At 52.0% G+C, this 19,501-nt stretch overlaps 1 protein-coding gene across 1 annotated transcript; it reads right to left on the bottom strand.

Annotated features, from left to right (window-relative positions):
• Positions 1–4,185: 4,185 nt before the first annotated feature.
• Positions 4,186–11,923, bottom strand: CRYBB2 (crystallin beta B2). Its single transcript, XM_032883248.1, has 5 exons — positions 11,870–11,923; positions 8,785–8,903; positions 7,459–7,591; positions 6,271–6,413; positions 4,186–4,400 (listed from the first exon to the last, which is right to left on the bottom strand). Exons 1-5 carry the CDS (start codon positions 11,921–11,923, stop codon positions 4,232–4,234), a joined length of 618 nt encoding a protein of 205 aa, XP_032739139.1. The 3' UTR covers positions 4,186–4,231.
• Between the last annotated feature and the right edge of the window lie 7,578 nt (positions 11,924–19,501).

Here is a 19,501-nt window from a genome sequence, read left to right as displayed (position 1 = left end):
TTGTGAATAATTGCAATTACATCTGCCATGGAGGTGGGGGCCTTATGGGAGGGCTTGATGGGCAGACCATTGAATGCAGATGGAACAAGCCAGGGATAATCATGAATATAAAGCACCTACTCAGGGTGCCTGGGTGGCTCAGTGGGTTAAGCCTCTGCCTTAGGCTCCGGTCATGATCTCAGGGTCCTGGAATCGAGCCCTGCATCAGGCTCTCTGCTCAGAGGGGATCCTGCTTCCTCCTCTCTCTCTGTCTGCCTCTCTGCCTACTTGTGATCTCTCTGTCAAATAAATAAATAAAATCCTTAAAAAAAAAAAAAGCACCTACTCAGGGCGCCTGGCTGGTTCAGTCGGAAGTTTGTGACTCATGATATTAGGGTCCTGAGTTCAAGCGCCATGTTAGGTGTAGAGATTACGAAAAAATAATCATAATTAACATTAAAAAATAAAATAAAGCACCTGCTAGTGTCTGGGGTGAGGTAGGATTTGACGAATATTTAGATCAATATGTTGGACCAAAACTTCTGACTTCTGCCTTAGAAATGGCAATATGGCCCACCTGGCTGGTCTTTCCTTGTGCCTGAATTAAAATAGAGAAAGGAAGGAGATCCTGATTCACTCAACTCTGTCTTCTTTAACGGAAAAAAAAAAAAAAAAGTAACTTCCTGCAAGAACAGGTTTAGTTGTAAACTGTTCATGAACGTCATTTGCTTATTTTAAAGAAAGATGCAGAAAGGCAAACTATTTACAGAAATACAAACCCCTAGAAACCTGGTTCTCATCTTGGCCTTGCATCAGTGAAACACAGATCCCTGGTCCATGGGGAGGAGGCAAAGAGCAAAGAAAAAAGAGGTAAAGGGAAGAAGCAAGTGAGAAATGAACAAAAAGTGGGGCAGAGGGAATTCAGAGCAGTAGGAGGAAAAGGAGGAAAGGGGAGAGGAAGGAGGCAGCAGAGGGAGTGGACAGGAGAGGAAGAGTGAGGCCTGAGAAGAGAACAGAGAAGGTGGTGGAAGACGACGGGAGTGAATGAGCAAACTGGTGAGTGAACGTCCTGAAGGTGCTTCTGTCCTTGTGCACCCGTAGAACTCCTACTCGTCCTACAAAACTCAGCTTAAAAACCTTCTCCCAGGAGCCCGCCCTGTCCGCCCCGCAGGATATCACAGCCTCCCCTTCGCACTTGTCACATTGTGTTCATTTACTGACTCCCTGCTCCGTGGCTGGTACTGCCATGTCACACATGGCATCTCGCTGAATCCTCATGGCAGCCTTATGAACGGGCAGTAGAGTCTCTCTCCTCTCGGGGGAAACTGAGGCACAGAGCGTCTACGCTAAGCCACACGTCTGAGTGCAGGATGAGTCTTTGTTGTCTGCTTCCAGTGACAGTGGGTGAAATAGTGATTTGGAAACACCTTCCTCATGCAAAGAACGGTGCTGAGTCCGTGTCCCCTCCCAGAAAGCTTTGGGGAGGAGAGCTGCAGAATAAAACAGGACCATAAGGCCTGTCGCTTCTCTGTCACTGTCCAGTGAGACCTCGCTCTCTGGAGCCTCGGTTTCCCCACTGTCCCGGGAGAGGCTCTGGGGCGCCTCCCCGCTCCGGCAGCAGCTGTGACTGACAGGGCTCGGTTCCAATCAGGGTCCGAGCAGCGGACCCTCCAGGGCGAGCAACCCTGAGGCTGGCTCTCTGCTGTCACCTGGTGGCTAAAAGTGGGATTGCGCCTAGGGGGTTGGCTCCCCGGAGAGACCTGAGTGGAGGCAGAGGGATCCATGCTTCGAGGTGTTGTAGGGGTGGGGAGAGGTACCCACAGAGCACAGCGCCCCCTTGACGGAGAAAGGGAGGGAAGAAGATGAAGGGGAAGGATAGGGAAGGAAGCAGGAGACAGAAATAAACAGAGAGGAACGCAAAGAGAGACAGAAAGAGGCAGTGATAGCCAAGATATAGATAGGTCCTCAGAGAGACAAAAGGAAGTAGAAAGAGAGAGAGGAAAAGAGAGAGAGGGAAACACAAAGAAAACGAGAAACAATCAAAGCAACCTATGGGAGGAGCAACCTCAACCGGCCATCCTGTCCGGCCTTGTTCTTTCACTGGGGAGGGCGAGGGGTTCATAGAGTGTCCCACCGACGGTCGTGTGGACCCCCGCTGTCTGTTCCACCTTGTCAAAGCTCATTCCCAGCATCTCCTTTCCCTTGACAGAGTGTGTTTTGTAAAGATGGCCACCGTAATCGATCTCTTCCCGTACACTGACCTTCTCATTGACTGGTGGGGACGCGTCTCCTCCCCTCCAGCCTGGGTCCACCTATATGACCCCCTTTCAATAGGGTATGGAGGAAGTGATGCTGTATGGCTTCTGAGGCTAAGTCTTAATGCCATGAAACTTCCACCTTTCTCTTGGGACACTTACTCTTATAACCCAGCTACCGTGCTATGGGGAGGTCAGGCGGCTGTGTGGAGTGTCCACATTGGGGGGTGTCTGATCTGAGAGCCATAGTTGAGGTCCTGGCCAACAGCCAGCACCAACACCCAGCCATGGGACTCACCCCCAGCCTTTGAGCTACCTTAGATGAATCCATTAGGAGCAGAGATGAGCTGTCCCTACCAGGTCCTGTCCAAATGACACATCTGAGCAAAACAAATGATTGCTGTAATTTTACCACTAAGTTTTGGGTGTGTTGGTATGCAGGAATAGATAAGTGGAAATCCTGTCGGTGCTACCCACCACACACATCATGATGATGATCATCACCACGCAATCTCCCAGGACTTTGTGCTAAGCCAACCTTTAAAGTTTTCATGCCCTGAAGTGGCCCCTATGCCTAGAACATGGGACCACGTTCTTTCATGCATCCCTGACTTTGCATACTCTGTTCTCCTTGCCAAGATTGTTTTCCCCACGATTTGCCTGGAAGATGCCAACGCTTCTTCCAACACCCCCACTTCCTTGGGAGGTCTGGTGCCCCAGGCAGTACCCTTGCCTTCTCTTGGTGTTCTTGGCCCTTTCCTCTTGCCATCACTGTATTAGTGTCCTAGGGATGCCATCACAAAGTTTCCCAAACGGAGTGGCTTAAGCAACAGTATTTTATTCTCTCACAATGCTGTAAGCTGGCAGTTCAAGGTCAAGGTGTCAGCAGGGTTGGCTCTCCATGAGCATATATGCAATCCAGTATGAGACAGAGGTGGCCTTGCTCCACAGAGGGGGAAATGGACTTCTCAAGAAATGGTCCCAGGACAACAGGGGCCCAAAGGGAGCAAAAACCAACTCCAGAAAGACTGAGAATTTACATGTGATGTTAGACGACATCAAAAGTGAAAACCACTACATCCAAAGATACTGAATCTAAAGTGAAAAGAAGTTACCCTCTGGGAGTAGATATTTGCACTACAGATAACGAGCAAATGATGACCAGTTTTCCGGAGAATGTCTGAGTTGTCTTATTTCATCTCCATTGAAACCAGATGAAGGAGGCACTGTTTTTTTCCCCAAGTACAAAGATGGGGGCCCTGAGAGGCAAAATGACTTGTCTGAGGCCAGATCTTTGGCCAGGACTCAGAACAGCCATTGGAACCCAGGCCTGCCACGATGCTAAGTGATCAAGCCCACCAAATAATGAAAGAGGGAGCACAGAACACACAAAGGCAGAGACGTGTGACTAGGGATGGGATGGGATGGGATTGCAGGGTTGTTGGTTCCTCTGGCAGATCTAAGAAAACTGGCGTTCAAGGGGATTACACCCTAATGTGGGAATGGCAGGCAGCGGGTATATTTTTAAGGGCCAAAGCATCCTTCATGTGCCCCCGCAAGTGGTGGTTCTCAGCAACCATGGAAAAGGGAGCTAGGAGGTCAGCCCAGCCAGCCCCTCATGGGGCATAGGCGGTTGTAAAGCAGACAAAGAAACAGAAGCTCAGAGAGGTTGGACGGTATGCCCAAGGTCACACAGCCAAGAGCCTCAGTAAGGACTCTGCTGTCCTGCCCCAGCCCAGACACTCTCTGGTTCTCTCAGTCTGTTTCTGTCTCTGTCTCTGTCTCTGTCTCTGTCTCTCTCTCTCTCTCTATCACACACACACACACACACACACACACACACACACATACACGCACGTAATACCCGCTCCAGTTCCCATTGGGGATAAAAGGCAATGCAACACAAATTGCAAGTCACACTTTATTCACTCGCCAGGAGGTCTGGGGGGGATCCTGGGCAGCAGACCAAGCCCCTGGGAAGGAGGGAAAGGCGGGCACTAGTTGGAGGGGTGGAAGGCGCCCCGTTGGTGCCACTGCATGTCGCGAATGCGGCGCACGGACTGCACCTGGGGGTGGGGAGCCCCAAAGTCACCGCTGTCCTTGTAGTCTCCCTTCTCCAGCAGGTACTGGAGCCCGCGATAGCCAGGGTACTGGTAGCCGACCCACCTGCAGGCCAGAGGGAAGGAGGGGACATGGAGGACAGAGGAGAAGCAGAAGAAGAGGGAGAGAGGGATAGAGAGCATCTTTAAGCTGCTAGGAAGGGGGGAGCTCCCAGTCATTTCTCACTTCCTGATTGTTGAGCAGGAACACCACCCTTCCAGCATCCTGCCCCTGCTTTCTTCCTTCTCCTGATGGGGAGCTCACTACCTCTTGAAGCAACTTTTGACTGAAGGCCTGATGCTAGGATCAGAGTAAGGGGAGATCTCAAGCCTACTGAAGCCTAGAATAAGACAGGTCTCCTAACTGCCTCTGTCCACCCTCATCCCATCTCCATGCCTGGCTGCAAGGCCAAAGGAGAGGAGGCTAGGTCCCAGGAGCCCTCGGTAATCCCTTTGTCATTTGAAGTCATCACAATCTAGGGGTGGTCCTTCACTCTTTGGAGCACCTAATGAGAGTTACAGTTTCTTCCCCTCAAAATGACACAAAGTCTTGGCCAACAAGGACCTGCCTGGCCAATGCCTATGTGCACCTGCAGCTCTACATCTTGGTCTTGTGTCCCATGCACTAGGCAGTCTAGAGTTTGTAGAGTCCCTCAGACTCATCAGGCTCCTCTGACCACAGGACCTTTGCCCATGCTGTTCTCTCTCTGGAATGACATTCTTTCCTCTCTTTATACCTGTACTTCCTACTCTTTCTTGGGATCTGAGTTCAAGAGTCCCTCCTTCAGGGAGGAAGTCCAGATTTGTGGCAGATTCTTAAATTATTAACGGTTGACCCCAGCTAGGCTGTTATCTCTACAGAGCAGAAGGCAGACCTCTTTAATCTACCTTGATATACTCAGCACTGAATGTGATGCCTGGCAAGTGGTGGGGCTCAACCAATTGAACAATGAATGAAGAAATAAATGAAGAGGACCATGAACACAGAACTTGGCACACAATTTTAGGAACCTGATGAACCCCAGAAAGCCAGTACATGTTGGCCAACCAGCTCTCTGGAGGGCAAAAGAGTCTTGATTTTTAAACATGTTCCAATTTCAGTGGTATAAATACTCCCACTATGGCTGATTTTGACCTACCAAAGTTTCAACAACCAGCTCACAAAAATTCTGAAAATTGAGGAATGTGCTCTCGTGAGCTGGTATGAATAGGCTGCAGCAAGCCACTACCCATAGCCCATCTGTGGACCCGCAGAGAATCGAAGTTTGGCACAAGGAGAAATTCCCCATAGGTGATGGCCAGAGTCTATGTATCAAGGAACTTTAATTCAATGGGAAATGACACCTCCTAGGCAGTCTAGAGTTTGTAGAGTCCCTCAGACTCATCAGGCTCCTCTGACCACAGGACCTTTGCCCATGCTGTTCTCTCTCTGGAATGACATTCTTTCCTCTCTTTATACCTGTACTTCCTACTCTTTCTTGGGATCTGAGTTCAAGAGTCCCTCCTTCAGGGAGGAAGTCCAGATTTGTGGCAGATTCTTAAATTATTAACGGGACCCATGCAGTAAAGAAGCAGCGTGGGCTGGACTTCCTGCCTCTCACAGCAGTGTTAAGACCACTCAACTCATCCTTTCCCTTCCGGTCTCCCCTCTGCCTCATCTGCACCCCACTAATGTTCACTGTCTTGCTCTTGGGAACTGAGTTTAAGGCCATGCTTTCTCTCCTCCAGAAGTAGGTATTTGCCCAAAGGGAAGATCTGGATGGGACCACGGGGGCTGAAAGCCACATACAAGCTCATGATTTCCATGCCCATTTTCCAGAGGGAAGACTGAGGTCGCAAGTATACAAGATCAGCAGGGTACAGGGCAGAGTGGGACTTAGGACCCCAGCAGTCTGGGCTCCTGTGGCAGGGGTAGCAGGGGCTGGGTCTCCACTCACGTGCCACTCTGCACCCGCACTGATGACACCTTCTCCTGGTATCCATGGGCATGGAAACTGGGCACATCATCATCTATGATTTCCATCTTCTTTCCTGTGAAGTTGGGGTTCTCATAGAGGATGATCTTGTGCTCTTGGCTGTCCTATGGATAGAGATCGGAGAAAGTGAGTGCAGGAGAGGAGTCCAGGGTGAGCCTTCCCACCTGTCTGGATGCCGCAGCATGGGGATCAGCACAATCTCGCTATAGACTTCTTGTCCCATACCCCTACTACCTAAGTGTCTATACCAACAGCAGTTAAACACCAGCCATTTCTTGGGGTCCCACTGGGCTGTCTTCATGTTGCACTCAAGAGTCTATACTTTAAGGCACATTCAATTCTGATAGGTCCTTTTCCCTCAGCTCTCTTTAAAAAAAAAAAAAAAAAAATGGCAGTCCTAATCTACACACAGAGAGACACAGGCTTGGTGGGGCCCCAAGCAGGCAGTTGGGGTATTTTGGCTTTCCTTCCTTGCCACACCTTTTCCCATCCTCCAGTTCCTGTGACAGTTTTCTTAGTCATCCCCTTTAATCCTTTAAAGACTCTCATGCTATCCAGCCATTAAGAAAACCGAGACTCAGAGAGGTAAAGCCGCTTGCCCACGGTCACACAGCTAGGAGCGGCAGAGCCAACATAGGAAACCAGGTCCATGGGATACTAGTTCCAAAGTTCTCCAATCTTCCCTCAAGCTCTGGGGAGAGTTAGTCTGCCTCAAGGAGGCTTGGGAGTGGACCTGGGCACTGCCGGGCCCTGGGCCCTCCCTAAGAGTTCACATTCCAGTAAGAATCAGGATCAGAGAAGCACCAGAAGGTCCCACCAACATGAGTTATGAACACGAGCTAACCCACCTTTTCTTCCACACCCAATCCCAGAATATCTTTTCACATTTGGGATGGCTACTGTTTATTAAGCAATTGCTCTGTGATGGATTCTAACCCGAGGAACCTCAGGCAGAAGATCTGAGTATCTCCATTTTACAGATGGGGAAACTGAGGCTCAGGGAAATGAACGACTTATGCTAGGTGACACAGGAAGTGCACCCCACCCATCAGAAAGCTCCCAGTGCTGGAGGTGAAGTCTCCATCCTGGTCTGTAGAGCCCCGGCTCCAAGGTGGCCAAGAGAGGAGGCAATGAGAAGAGGCGCCTCACCACTTTGATGGGCCTCAGGGAGCTGAGGGAGTCCGTCCTCCGGCTGCTGGTCCATGAGTCCCAGCGGGGATACTCGCCCTTCTCGAACACAAACTGCTCACCCTTGCAGTTGGCTTGTTCGTAGCCCACCCAGCTGCAGTGAGACAGAAGGAAGGCAGGTCAGGCCATCTCCAGCTTTCCCAAGCGGCTAGAGCCCCCGGGGCTAGCACCTGCCCCACTCCCCCATCAAAATCCAGATGCTGCCAATCCAAGAGCAGAATCGCCTCAGTCGTCCAGAACTCAATTCTGAACCATCAATAATCCTTACTAAAAATATGAAAAGTTCTATTTCTAAAAAAAAGAAAGTAGAGAGGTGTTAAGTCCATTTGAGAAATCCTTCCATCCAAATGTTAACATAAAAAGGCAACTGAGAATCAGATACAGTGTTTAAGTGGTCAAAACTTCACTTGTCTGGGAAGACGTTCTCCTGGGCCTACCAGATGCTCTGAGTATGTTGAATAATGGAGGCCCGAGTGGGCCCTTCCTTTGGCTGTGTTCTCCACACCTGCAGACTCTGATTTAAGTGAAATCATTGCACTCTGCAGAATTCCCTGAGAACTTTGAGCTGTGGGATGGGTCACCCAGGACCCCCAACCCTCCCCCAACCCCCAGGATCCCTGACCTCTTGGGAGGGGCTCACGGGGGGCCACCCCCAATTCCTGAGGCTCTTGCAAAGATGGAGTGGTCAGGAAACCAGAAGGATGGACCCCTGAGGGCTGCCCAGCTATGTGATACAATTAGGGCAGAGTCACATCTTACTAGCCACCTTGCCTTCTCTCCAGGGTCAGGGACCCAAGGCTGCTAGCCCCCAAATGTGCCAGTGAATCTGCTGAGATCCGGTAAGGCTGGGATCAGGGAAGGGGACGGTGAATACAGAGCTGGGACATCCGACTTTAAACCTCACAGGAGAGGGAGGACACTCCCAGAGCCAGAGATTGGCAACTCTAGAAACCTCCACGAGAGTCACTTTGTCCATCTCCCTGCCTCGAGGAAGTGGCTGGCCTTGGGATCATGCTTTTCTCACCTTTGGAAAATGAGACTCAGAGAAGGAAGTAGCTGGTCCAGTGTCACACACCGTGAAATTGGTGGAGTTTAGATTTGAACCCAGCTCTACCTGACCACAAAGCACAAATCGTCTCCAGAGGCTGCCAGCCACCAAATCGCACAGTCCAGGGGGCACAATAAAGGCATATCCCCCCAGCTCCACAGCCCAGTTGCCTCACCGTGGTGGCCCCCAATGAGGTGAGTCCTCCCTGCCTGTGCACCCTCCCCACCCCTGGTACGTACGGTCCAGCCTGCACCAGGACAGAGCCCGCCTTCTCCACGCCAGTCTCCTTCAGGTTGGGGCAGGGCCCGCTGAGCTCATGCGAGTGGCCCTGGAAATTCTCCTGCTCAAAGATGATGATCTGTAGCAGGAGGAGAGTGTCAGACCCGTCACCATGGCGGGGGAGGGAAGCAGGGCATTGGGGATGGGGAGGGGGCTCCAAGAGCCTGCGGGGATGCTGCCTGGCTCCTCTCTCAGGAGTCACAGACCCAACAGGGAGTCAGACAGCCCCGGCTCCGCCAGTCCCCAGCTGTGAGACCTTGAGCCAGGACTTTGCCTCACTGAACCTCAGTTGCTCCATCTGTGAAATGGGAAATGACAGAACCTACCTGATGGGGTTGTTGGAAGGATTCAAAGAGTCACGGTTCGCACACAGTATTTGCTCTGTGTGTGGGAGGCAGACTCCTGGGAATTAAGGGATGTCTTACAGAGCCCTCGGGCCTAAGTGGCAGAGTTGAAGTTGGAGTCCAAGTTTATCTTGATGCCATTTCCATCTGGGCAGCCCTTTGCAAACTAACGTGCACACAAAACCTCTGGGGTCTTGAGGAAATGTGGTTTCTGAGACAGCCCGTCCCAGGGTGCAGCCCCAGAGGCTGAATTTCTCACGAACTCACAGGTGAGGTAGGACTTCTCTTGCTCCTGCTAGAGCCAGTCCACCACCCTACACATCTACACCATCTCACCCCTGGTTCTGCAGGGCCCCTTCTGACCACCCCCCCCCGGAATGCTTCTTAAAGGGGCTTCCCTCCCTTTGCGTCACCTAGCACTCTCAGCAGCCCAGAGAAGGGGACAGTGGGATCCCCATCAAGGAGGTGGAAGGAGCCCCCAAGAATGTTAACTGGGGGGCACCTGGGTGGCTCAGTGGGTTAAAGCCTCTGCCTTCAGCTCAGGTCATGATCTCAGAGTCCTGGGATCGAGCCCCACATCGGGCTCTCTGCTCAGCAGGGAGCCTGCTTCCTCCTCTCTCTCTGCCTGCCTCTCTGCCTACTTGTGATCTCTGTCTGTCAAATAAATAAATAAAATCTTAAACAAAATATATTAAAAAAAAAAAAAAGAATGTTAACTGGGAGGCCAGCTCCCACCTTCCATGACTGCAGAGCCCATTTGGGGGCAGGGGTTCTGTGGCCGCACTTCCCCAGGAAGCTGCCCCTGGGGGAAGGGCAGGGCTCAGGGCAGCGGGCTCCCAGAGGGAACGGCTGCACAATCTACAGGGTCAGCACTGGCTGGGTAAACACATCCCTCTCTCCCAAGCTGGGGATTAGCGAGATAAAGCCAGGACCAGGAGGCCCCGTGGGGCTCTGAGACAAATTCCATGGGCTCAGTCCAGCCTTTGTGGTCATTGACTAGACTGCAGGAGGGTCAGGGGACACGGGCTCCGTTGTCACCTCATTGTATCCGGCCACACAACCTTGGGAAGCAACTTGGTTGGTTTGAGCCTCAGGGGCCCATCTGTAGAATGGGGGAATCACGCCTCTTTTGCAGGGTACTGGGAGACTCAAGAACAGGGATGCTAGGGGCTGGTTGGTGACAACCCTGGCCTGGATATGAGGGCTTACGGGGGGGGGGAGGAGGACAAGGAAGATCAGCCTCTCCTTGTATCCACAAGGCCTCAGGGAGCCCAGAAGCTCAGTGTTATTATTACTGCTATTGTTTGTGGGGCTTACCACATGGGGACTCACATTTGACACAATATCTAATCTTCCTGTGTCTGTGGAATGTGCTCGCCCAGTCCAAACGAGGATGTACTGTCACGGAAGAGACACATGGGATCTTGCAGATTTAGAATAGGAAGGAAATAATCGAAAATCACTTTCTCATAAGGATTCTATTGATTCTCCATGAGGCTCTAGTGGGTTTAATGAATGAGAATACGAGAATTAATTTCTGTTTTCTTGTCCTTGTTTATCGCGGCGGCTAGGACATGTTAAATCGCATATGCGGTTGGCTTTCTGTTTCTAGGGGACAGAGGGGGTCTGAACGTGACACAGAGGCCTTTGCACTGGTCCTCAGACTCACATGGCTCACGCCCACCTCTGGGCCTCTGCACTCGCCGCGCCCTCCATCTGGAATGTTCTCTCCTACCCCCACCTGGCGCACAGGGCTGTTGACCCGGATCTCTGCTCTCATGCCACCTCCCTCAGAGAGGCCTCCCTGATCACCTCTGCTAACACCACCTTTTTTCATTCATCCTGACTCTGCACCCCCTTCCCTGTTTCATGTTTCCTGAAACACTTCCCACTCCTCGAAGTCCTAGATTTGTTTGTTTGCTGTGTGTCTTTCCTCTAGAAAGTAAGAATGGGGTTAATGGGTAGGGGGACTGCATCGGCTCAAGCTTTCCCGGGCTGCGGGAGGGCAGTGCCTGGCCAGGGGCCCTGAAGCAGAGGGCCACAGGACGGAGCCAGGCAGAGGCGGCCAGGTGGATGGTTGCTGGTAGAAACTTGGGTACAGATTGGGTATGATGAGCCTCGGCTGTCGGGCTAGGATCCACCACCCCTCCCCTGCCCTCTGGGGTCGTAGGAGGGCAGGGTCGACAAGGAAGCAAAATGATAACCTGTTGTTACATGGACACACCACACTCCAGGGTGATCTGGTTTCCTTTGTCTCATCATATCCACCATGTGCTGTGAATCCAGTTCTCCCTGTCTTACAAAGAAGGGAACTGAGGCTCAGAGAGTTCAAGTGACTGGCCCAGGACACACAGCAGGTTGGGAATCCCAGCTGGCTCCTGTCTGCAAGCCTCCTCTCACACTGGACTGTGGGTCTGCCCCAGCTCCGGGGAACCTCCATGGGCATTGAGGTACAGGGTAAGGCCGAGACACTGAAGTCACCAACGCTGGAGACCAGTGTCAGGAATCTTGGCGTGCCAGTTGTGGGCTGGGGAGGGGCCTGCAGAATCAGCGTCCTACCCTGGACGCAAGTTGGGGAGACGGAAGCCCAGAGAGGGGAGCTTCAGGAAGAAAGATGCCAACTTGGCTTTCCAGAAGGGAAACTGAGGCTGGAAGAGGCATTCTGCTCGCCCGCCCTGCCCTCTCCCACCACGGTACCGACCTTGGGGTTGAGGGGCTGTGGTTTGCCCGCTTGGGTCTGGTGGTCTGAGGCCATGGTGGGTGGTCCTGTGGAGGAATGACCTGGAAAATATGTGGGAGGAGGTCATGAGGACCTCTCTGGGCCCCCAGCTTTCTCACCTGGGGGCCCCCGGGCCGCTCTGCTCCAGCCCTAGAGCCTGCTTTTGATCACCCTGGTCTCCGGTGGTCCCAGAGCAGCGGGGTCCAAGAGAAGCAGTCTGAAATTCCATCCTTAGCTTCATTTCTTTGTGTCTAGGCCAGTTCCAGAGGGGAAAACAAGGTCCACTAAGGAAGTGGTGGTAAACTAGAGCTTCAGCTGGTTCCCCAATGGGTCCCGGTCAGTTGGCTCCAGACAGCAAAGCAGAAGGCAGAAATTTCCCTACCGGAAGAAAAGCGTGGCCACAGCACCCACACACTGGCCATGTTTGGCCACACTCTGGGTCCCCCTTTGTATCTCACAGAGCCCCCTATCCTCCCTGCCTCTCACCCCACCATCCTCCTCCAGATTGCCTCCCCGCCCCTTGCCCAGAACACCGAAAGCTCCTCTTTGCTGTCCATCTTCTTCCCCGCCTCCATGAGTGCACACATCTGGGATGGAAGGCAAACTACAGGAAGCGAGGAAGTGAGTGTGATGCTGGACTGTCAGGCACCGTGGTAGGCAGCCGCAAGGAGCATTCCTTGGCAGGAGAGAACGTCAGAAAAGTCTGGAATGCCGGCACTGTCTTCTTTCCCACAGGAGGGGCAGTGAACCCAAGCCTGTGTGTCCCCACTGAGGACGGGAGACCAGAGGTCCTGCTCCAGAGAGAATGTCCAGCTGCCAGAAGCCTTTTCCACACCAGAGGCTGGGCTGGGCCATCCCCCAGAAAGAAGAAATTCGAATAAGCAGCTTGGAAGCCAAACCTGCTCTTCTCTCCTAAGTAACCAGCCCTGAGAGCCTGTTGCAGGGTCAGAGGCCCAGCAGTGCAGCCCTGGTCATCAGCCTTTTCACGCTTAAGATTAAGTTCAGTTGGTTCACTGTGGGGGTGCTGGTTCCACTGTCCACTGGCATTGAGGTCCTGGGCGTGTCATCCTCTCTGTGCCTCAGTTTCCCACTCTGCCAAGTGGGGACAGTCATGGCGCCCAACAGTGTCTATGAACAGGTTGTGATGACTGGATGCCATGATGCAGGAAGATTGGACGCATTTGGCAGGGGCGCTTGGTAAGTAGCCGCTGCAATGGCATTAGCTGGGTTATTTCCACCAACCTTCAGCGGCCTTGAAATCCCGTTGCTAGGAGCACTCAGAGAGCCCTGGCGGCTTCCTAGCCACTAATAGTCCCAACGCTAGACATGGAGCAGGCACCTGGGAATGGGGAAATGAGGAGGGCTGGCTCTAGGGCTGGCCTAGAAACGATGCTGAACCTTCACTGGTTTGATTCCTTCCACGCACAAACCCTTGGAGTCTCCTCCCTAGTCACTACCGAAACAAAGATGCTGGTGGACCGGTTCTTATTAATAGAGTATTGCCTGTGTCCGAGCTATGTGCCACACTACCCACTGTTACCTCGAAGGCCCACGATGAAAAGGTTTTATGACCCATCTCCCCATTTAACAGAAATGAAAACTGAGGCTTTGAGCATGGAAGTCTTTGCCCAAGGTCTCCATGTCCGAAAGGGGTAGCTCCTGGATTCGAACCCAGGCCTCCCACGCTCTCCATCAGGAATAAGGATGAGAGAAAAAGGCAAGGCAAGCAAGCGAGGCATTCTTACCAGTGACACCAGCCCCCGAGAGTGCCCGTGGAGCGTGGCCGGCAGGAGGTGGCATTTATACCTTCCCCAGGAGTGCTGGTGCCAAGACGGGTGATTGCTGCATCCCCAGAGAAAGCAGGATGAGAATGCTGGATTAAGCCTACACCAAAGCCCGGGTCAGCAAATGCCCACAGACATTGTGTCTCTGCACAATAATGTCATTAGCTTTTGGATTCGGCCGCGCCAGGGTGGTTAGGCGGCTGGGCAAGGGGATGCCCACTTTGCATGCATCAGCCGTCCGGCTGCCAAGACCGAGGGCATGCTGGGTTCACTGGTGTGATCAGTAGAGCCCTGGGGGAAGGCAGACAGAGGCAAATCTCAGTGGCCCTGGGTGAGAGGGAAAAACAAGGAAAGGAGAGTGGCTTGCCAGGGACCGGCATCCACCCACCCACCCGTCCATCCATTCATTCAACAAATGTTCATCAGACATTTTACTTGGTGCCAAGCTCTGTTCCAGGGGTAGTGTCAGGGAGGGACTCCATCCCAGTCTAGACGGTCCAGGAGAGCTCCCAGGAAGATACAGAGTCCTCGGGTCTGGGTACAAATTAACGTAGGAAACCAGGCTGGAAGGAGTTCCAAACAGAAAGGGACTGTGTGCGGAAGCTAGTGTGTTATTTGAAGATCTTAATGAAGCTGAAAACATGGCAGGGACCAGGCCAGGGAGTCAAGGAGGAGAGCGGCCTGATGTTACAGACAAGGAAGGTAAGTTTCCCGCTGAAGACCCCAGGCCGTCCTAGCACCGGCTGTTCTTAAGTGGGTCCTAAGAGCACCCCCAAGAGGTTTCTCCAAACCTCAGGGGCTTTGGGTCCTACAAGCACCCACTGCCCCATCTGCCCTTGGCCTTGATGCACATTTCCTCCACATTTCTCTCTCGAAGCCAGCCTGCGTCTTGACCAGATCCAAGATCAGGCAGGAGAGGGAACAGCCCTGGGACTCGGAGACCAGATTCGAGTGAGACTTGCTCTCCCCCACCTTCCAGGCTCCTGACAGACAGACAGGCAGAGAGGCAGACAGACACACAACCATGCTGCTTCTGTCTGTAACACTCCTCACCGCCTGACATGACGCTGTTCCTTTATTCGCCATCTTTCCCATTAGAAGGTAAGCCTCACGGGGGGAGGGCCACTGCCTGCCTGGTTCACCGTGGAACCCACGGAGTGCAGATGCATGGGGGCGGGGAGGGGGTTTATTCATTTTCTGGGGCTGCCATAGCTAGGGACTGAGACCGAGAGGCTTAAAACAACAGAAACTGGGGGGTGCCAAATAGTGCAGCCTCTATGGAAACAGGATGGTGGTTCCTCCAAAAATTATCAGTAAAATTCCCCTATCACTCTGTGATTCTTCTTATGGATACTCAACCCCAAAGAATCAAAAGCAGGGCCTCAAACAGATACTCGAATGCCCATGTTCATGGTAGCCAAAAGGCAGAAACAAACCAAATGTTTGTTGACAGGTGAATGCATCAGCAGAAGTTATCCATAAAAGGGAATACAATTCAGCCTTTAAAAAAGAAGGGAATTCGACCTATGTTAGGACATGGATGAACCTTGGGGACATGATGCTAAGGGAAATATACCAGCCGCAAAGTCCAAATCCTGCACGATGCCACTTACATGAGATTCCTGGGGTAGCTAAATTTATAGAGACAAGAAGCAGACTGGCAGGTGCAAGGGGCTGGGGGAGGGAGGACGGGTTTGTGGGGGTGGTGTTAGTGTTTAACCGACCCAGGGTCTCAGTGTGAGAAGAAGAGAAATTTCTGGAGACGGACGGCGGTGCTGGTCTCATGACAATGTGAAGGTACTTTCATGGCACCGAACTGCACACGTAAAATGGTTAAAATGGCAAATTCGATGTTACGTAGTATATTTTAGCACAATGAAAATGTCTGAACAAGCCCATCCCCCAGAAATGTATTGTCACACAGTTCCAGAGGCCAGAAATCTGAAATCAAGGAGGGTTATGCTCCCACCAAAGGCTCTAGTGGGGCGAACTTTCGGTGTGTCCCAAGCTGTCTGCCCTTCTAGGCCTTGACCTTGGTCCAAGCTCAGCCGTGTCCATACCCCTAGCACCTGCCTGGGCCCAGCACAACGTAAGTGCTCAGAAGGTATTTGCTGACTGTTCAAATTAATCAGTGAATAAGAAATACAGAGATGAGCGAAGGTGTCTTAGTCTGGGCGTTACCAGAAGCAGACGCTAAGATAAGAGTTCACAGGCAGGTAGTTTATTGGAGAATTGATCCCAAGAGCAATCCGCAGGGAAGGGAAAGCAGCCAATTAGGTGTATCCGTGAGCAGGTTACCCCAGGTCTTCTTGAAATGACATGAGGTTGTGTGATCCATTCTGGCCAATGGATTCTGAGATGTCTCAGATGTCTGGTCATTTTATCACAGACTTTCCAGCACTTTGTCTTCCCTTGCCCTGAGAAGCATTGTTACAAGAGGGTAGAGTCATTCATAGAGTATATGAATGACTGGGTGAAGAAGACCAGCATTAGACCAGCATTAGAGATGTCACCCAGGATGAGCAATAAACCATCACTGTTAAACCACCAAGACTTGGGGGCTGTTTGTTACCCAGCATAGCCTGACTGATACATGGGAAGAGAAGATTTGGACTTCCTCTCTGCCTCATGTTGCTACAAAGAGGATAGGCCTTACTGTCCCCAAACACAGTTTACTCCTTAGATGCAGGAACCAGAGCTAAGAACCTTCGAGATCCTTGAGTGGAAAAGTTCTCAACTCCATCAGAACCAACACTCCCTTCTCATGACGTTCATTTTGTGACGTTCCGCTTTCCTGGAACAAAATTGATCCTATAATCCCCATATGTTCTTGCTTTCAAATTAAATTCATCCAAAAGTGCCCTATCTATAATATAAAGGAATAATAAAATGAAAGGTGTAATAATACGTATTTCAATATGAAAGGTTTGAGCGCAGTGATTATACCAGATGAAATAACAAAGGAATTGGAGGTGTTTGTGCTACTTATCATAGACAGGTTTGGATAGAAAGTGATATTGAACAGAACATGCATTTGACATGCTCACATGCCTCGGAACAACCATATTGAACATAACACAACCGCACGTGAGGACTGGCCCAGTGGTGATTTATCACCGATGCCAACTCCACGGCCAACACTGTCATGGGCCCCATGATTTCACAAAATGGGGAGGAATGCTTGGGCAAGTTCTCACCTGAGGAGTGGGAGATGCATTCGCTGAGGCTCGCCAAGGCTGAGGTCCCAGGAGAATGCCCACAGAGCCTGCTGCCCAGCTCCCAAGAACCCTTGGGCTCCAGTTCTGCCTCCATGAGCTTGGCTCACCTCCAGGCCCCCTTTTCCCAGTGAAGCCTTGGTGCAGCTTGGATTCTCACCATGCAGCCAAGTTGCCTTATGTCCTTGTTTGCGCTGGAGTCCTTAGGACAAACCCCCGTTACCGAGTAACTGGGAAGTCCCTGCTCCACACAACTATGGAGTCCATCTCCAGAGTCACCATTTTCGATGATGATGTGGAAGATTATCCCTTACCAGGCCGTTCCTCTGTTTTACCCATTGTTCTCTGCCTTTCCTGCAAATTACATTCGTGTTAATACTCACAACACCTGGGGCGCCTGGGTGGCTCAGTCGTTAAGCGTCTGCCTTCAGCTCGGGTCATGGTCCCAGGGTCCTGGGATGGAGCCCTGCATCGGGCTCCCTGCTCAGTGGGGAGCCTGCTTCTCCCTCTCGCACTCGCCCTGCTTCTGTTCCCTCTCTCTATCAAATAAATAAATCCTTCTGTTCTCTCTCTATCAAATAAATAAATAACATCTTAAAAAAATAGTCACAATAATCTATGAGATAGGTAGTGTTATTAGTCCCGAGTTACGGATGAAAGCATCAAGGTACAGAGAAGCTAGGCAACTTGCCCAAAGGCACACAGCAAGTGGTAGAGCCTGGAAAGGACACCAAGTGGTAAGGATCAAGAGCCCCATTCAGTCATTCTGCTCCTTACCCCTTGACCATGCTTCCTCTAACTGGTAGACTACATTGCCTCTTGATTAAACAGGTAAAGTGATTTCCTAACCCTCACCCACAACCCCCTTATCACCAGGAGATACTCTTATTTTATTATCCCTTTCAGACTCTGTCCCTGCAGAAGCTAGAATTTGCATCTAGAGGAGATAAGCATGGCCTCTTGGAGTTATATGGGCCTGGGGTCAAATCTCAGCTCTGCCCCTCTTAGGCTGTGTGACCCCAGCAGTCAGCTCTCCCTCTCTGAGCTTCCCAGGCCATTAGGAGGATTGAATGGGAAAATGCCTTGGAGTACTTGCAGAAAGCAAGCTCTCCCTAAGCCAGACGGTTAGTACAGGTTGGAGGCTTTGCGTGTGACCCTGGATCTGGGTCTGGTGACACCCCACCTCTAGCGTCAGTCCACCTGCAAACCCCAGGGGCCAACCACAGAGTGGACAAGCTGGCAGGCTGGGGCTGGGGTGGGGGACGGGCAGGATGAGCTTTGGAGGCAGACGTGAACTTGAGTGCTATTCTCACCACTCTATAGAACTCTGGGCAATTTCTTCAGGGCTCTGGGCCCCCATCGCTCTCTCTGCCCACGGGGATCAGTGTCGCCTGTCAGCAGGTTAGAGATGACACCGTAAAGCACCCTTCACTGTATTCTGCTCATTGTGGGGACAGTAGGTGGCTTCTATTATTATTGTTGCTGCTATTGATTTTTTTCTCTGCCATGTGTCCCTGCCCCTGAGGCACACGTCGCAGGGAGGCGGGCTCAGGAACGAATGTTCTAGCTTCCGCACACAGAGTGCAAACCTCAGCTCTAACCCTTCTGGTAGAAAGGTGATGCCGCCTCCCTGAACCTCGGTCTCCTCATCTGTGAAATTGGAGGAGCGACAGTGCCTGCCTTCCGAGGTCATCTTAGGGTTCAGTGACCCAGATCAAGTTCCAACAAGCCTAGCGCTTGGTTTAGCATTGAGTAAGGACTGATTTACAAAGCAAAACAAGATCTCTGTCTGTGAGAGGGGGTGAGACTCGGGGGCAGAGGGAGGGGGAGGAGGGAGGAGTGGGGGTACTGCCATCCTTTCTGGGGGAGAAGTCAACCCTGCCCTTGATCCATCTTGTTGCTGAGTGTCCCTCACCTTCCACCCCAAGCCTGATGCCCCACCCAGCTCTCCCCTACACCCCAAAGTAAAAATAATTCAAGGTGATGGCTCAGCTGTGCATATATATTTTTAAACATGTAGGCTAAGTAACCACAATTGCTGTATTCTTTTCAGCGCCTTCCTGAGGCTCCCTCAGACCACCCCCACACCAGCTGCATCAGTGGTGGGGACACTGCAGGTGGCTGGGACCGGCTCTGGGCACAACAGGGGAACCAAATCAGGGAAGCACACAGGACAGGCTCATGGAGATGGGAAGGCTGAAGTCAGGTCCCTGGGACTGCAGGAAGCCAGCTGTCACCTGACTCTCTGAGAGGACACTCCCTCCTCATCCCACGGGGGCCAGAGGAGACCCCCATTTAGGGCTGGCCCTGCCATGGCATCCCCCTTCGGCCAGATGAAGGCACGGAGGATGGGAGAAGTCACGGTCAGTGGGGGGAGGTGGGATGGGGGCTCAGTTCTCCAGCTGAGGCTGCAGAAGCCCTCTGGGAGGTGGACAGAGCTACCAACACATGGAAAAGAGACAGTCAGAGAGATCGTACCATCAGGGCTCAGCTGGTGGCCTCCCGGCTTAGCCCCCTGCATCCCCTGTGGCCCCATGGTCTACACTCTGCTCTACAGTCAGAAGAATCCTGTTAAGTCATATCTGGCCTCCTTCAGACTCTCCATGTGGAGCCCT

The sequence above is a fragment of the Lontra canadensis genome, unplaced genomic scaffold, assembly GCF_010015895.1.
Source record: "Lontra canadensis isolate GAN:19392208 unplaced genomic scaffold, GSC_riverotter_1.0 scaffold87, whole genome shotgun sequence".
NCBI classification, from domain to species: Eukaryota; Metazoa; Chordata; class Mammalia; order Carnivora; family Mustelidae; genus Lontra; species Lontra canadensis.
The sequence above is the reverse complement of the archived record's forward strand: the minus strand, read 5'-3'. Positions and strand labels throughout refer to the sequence as shown.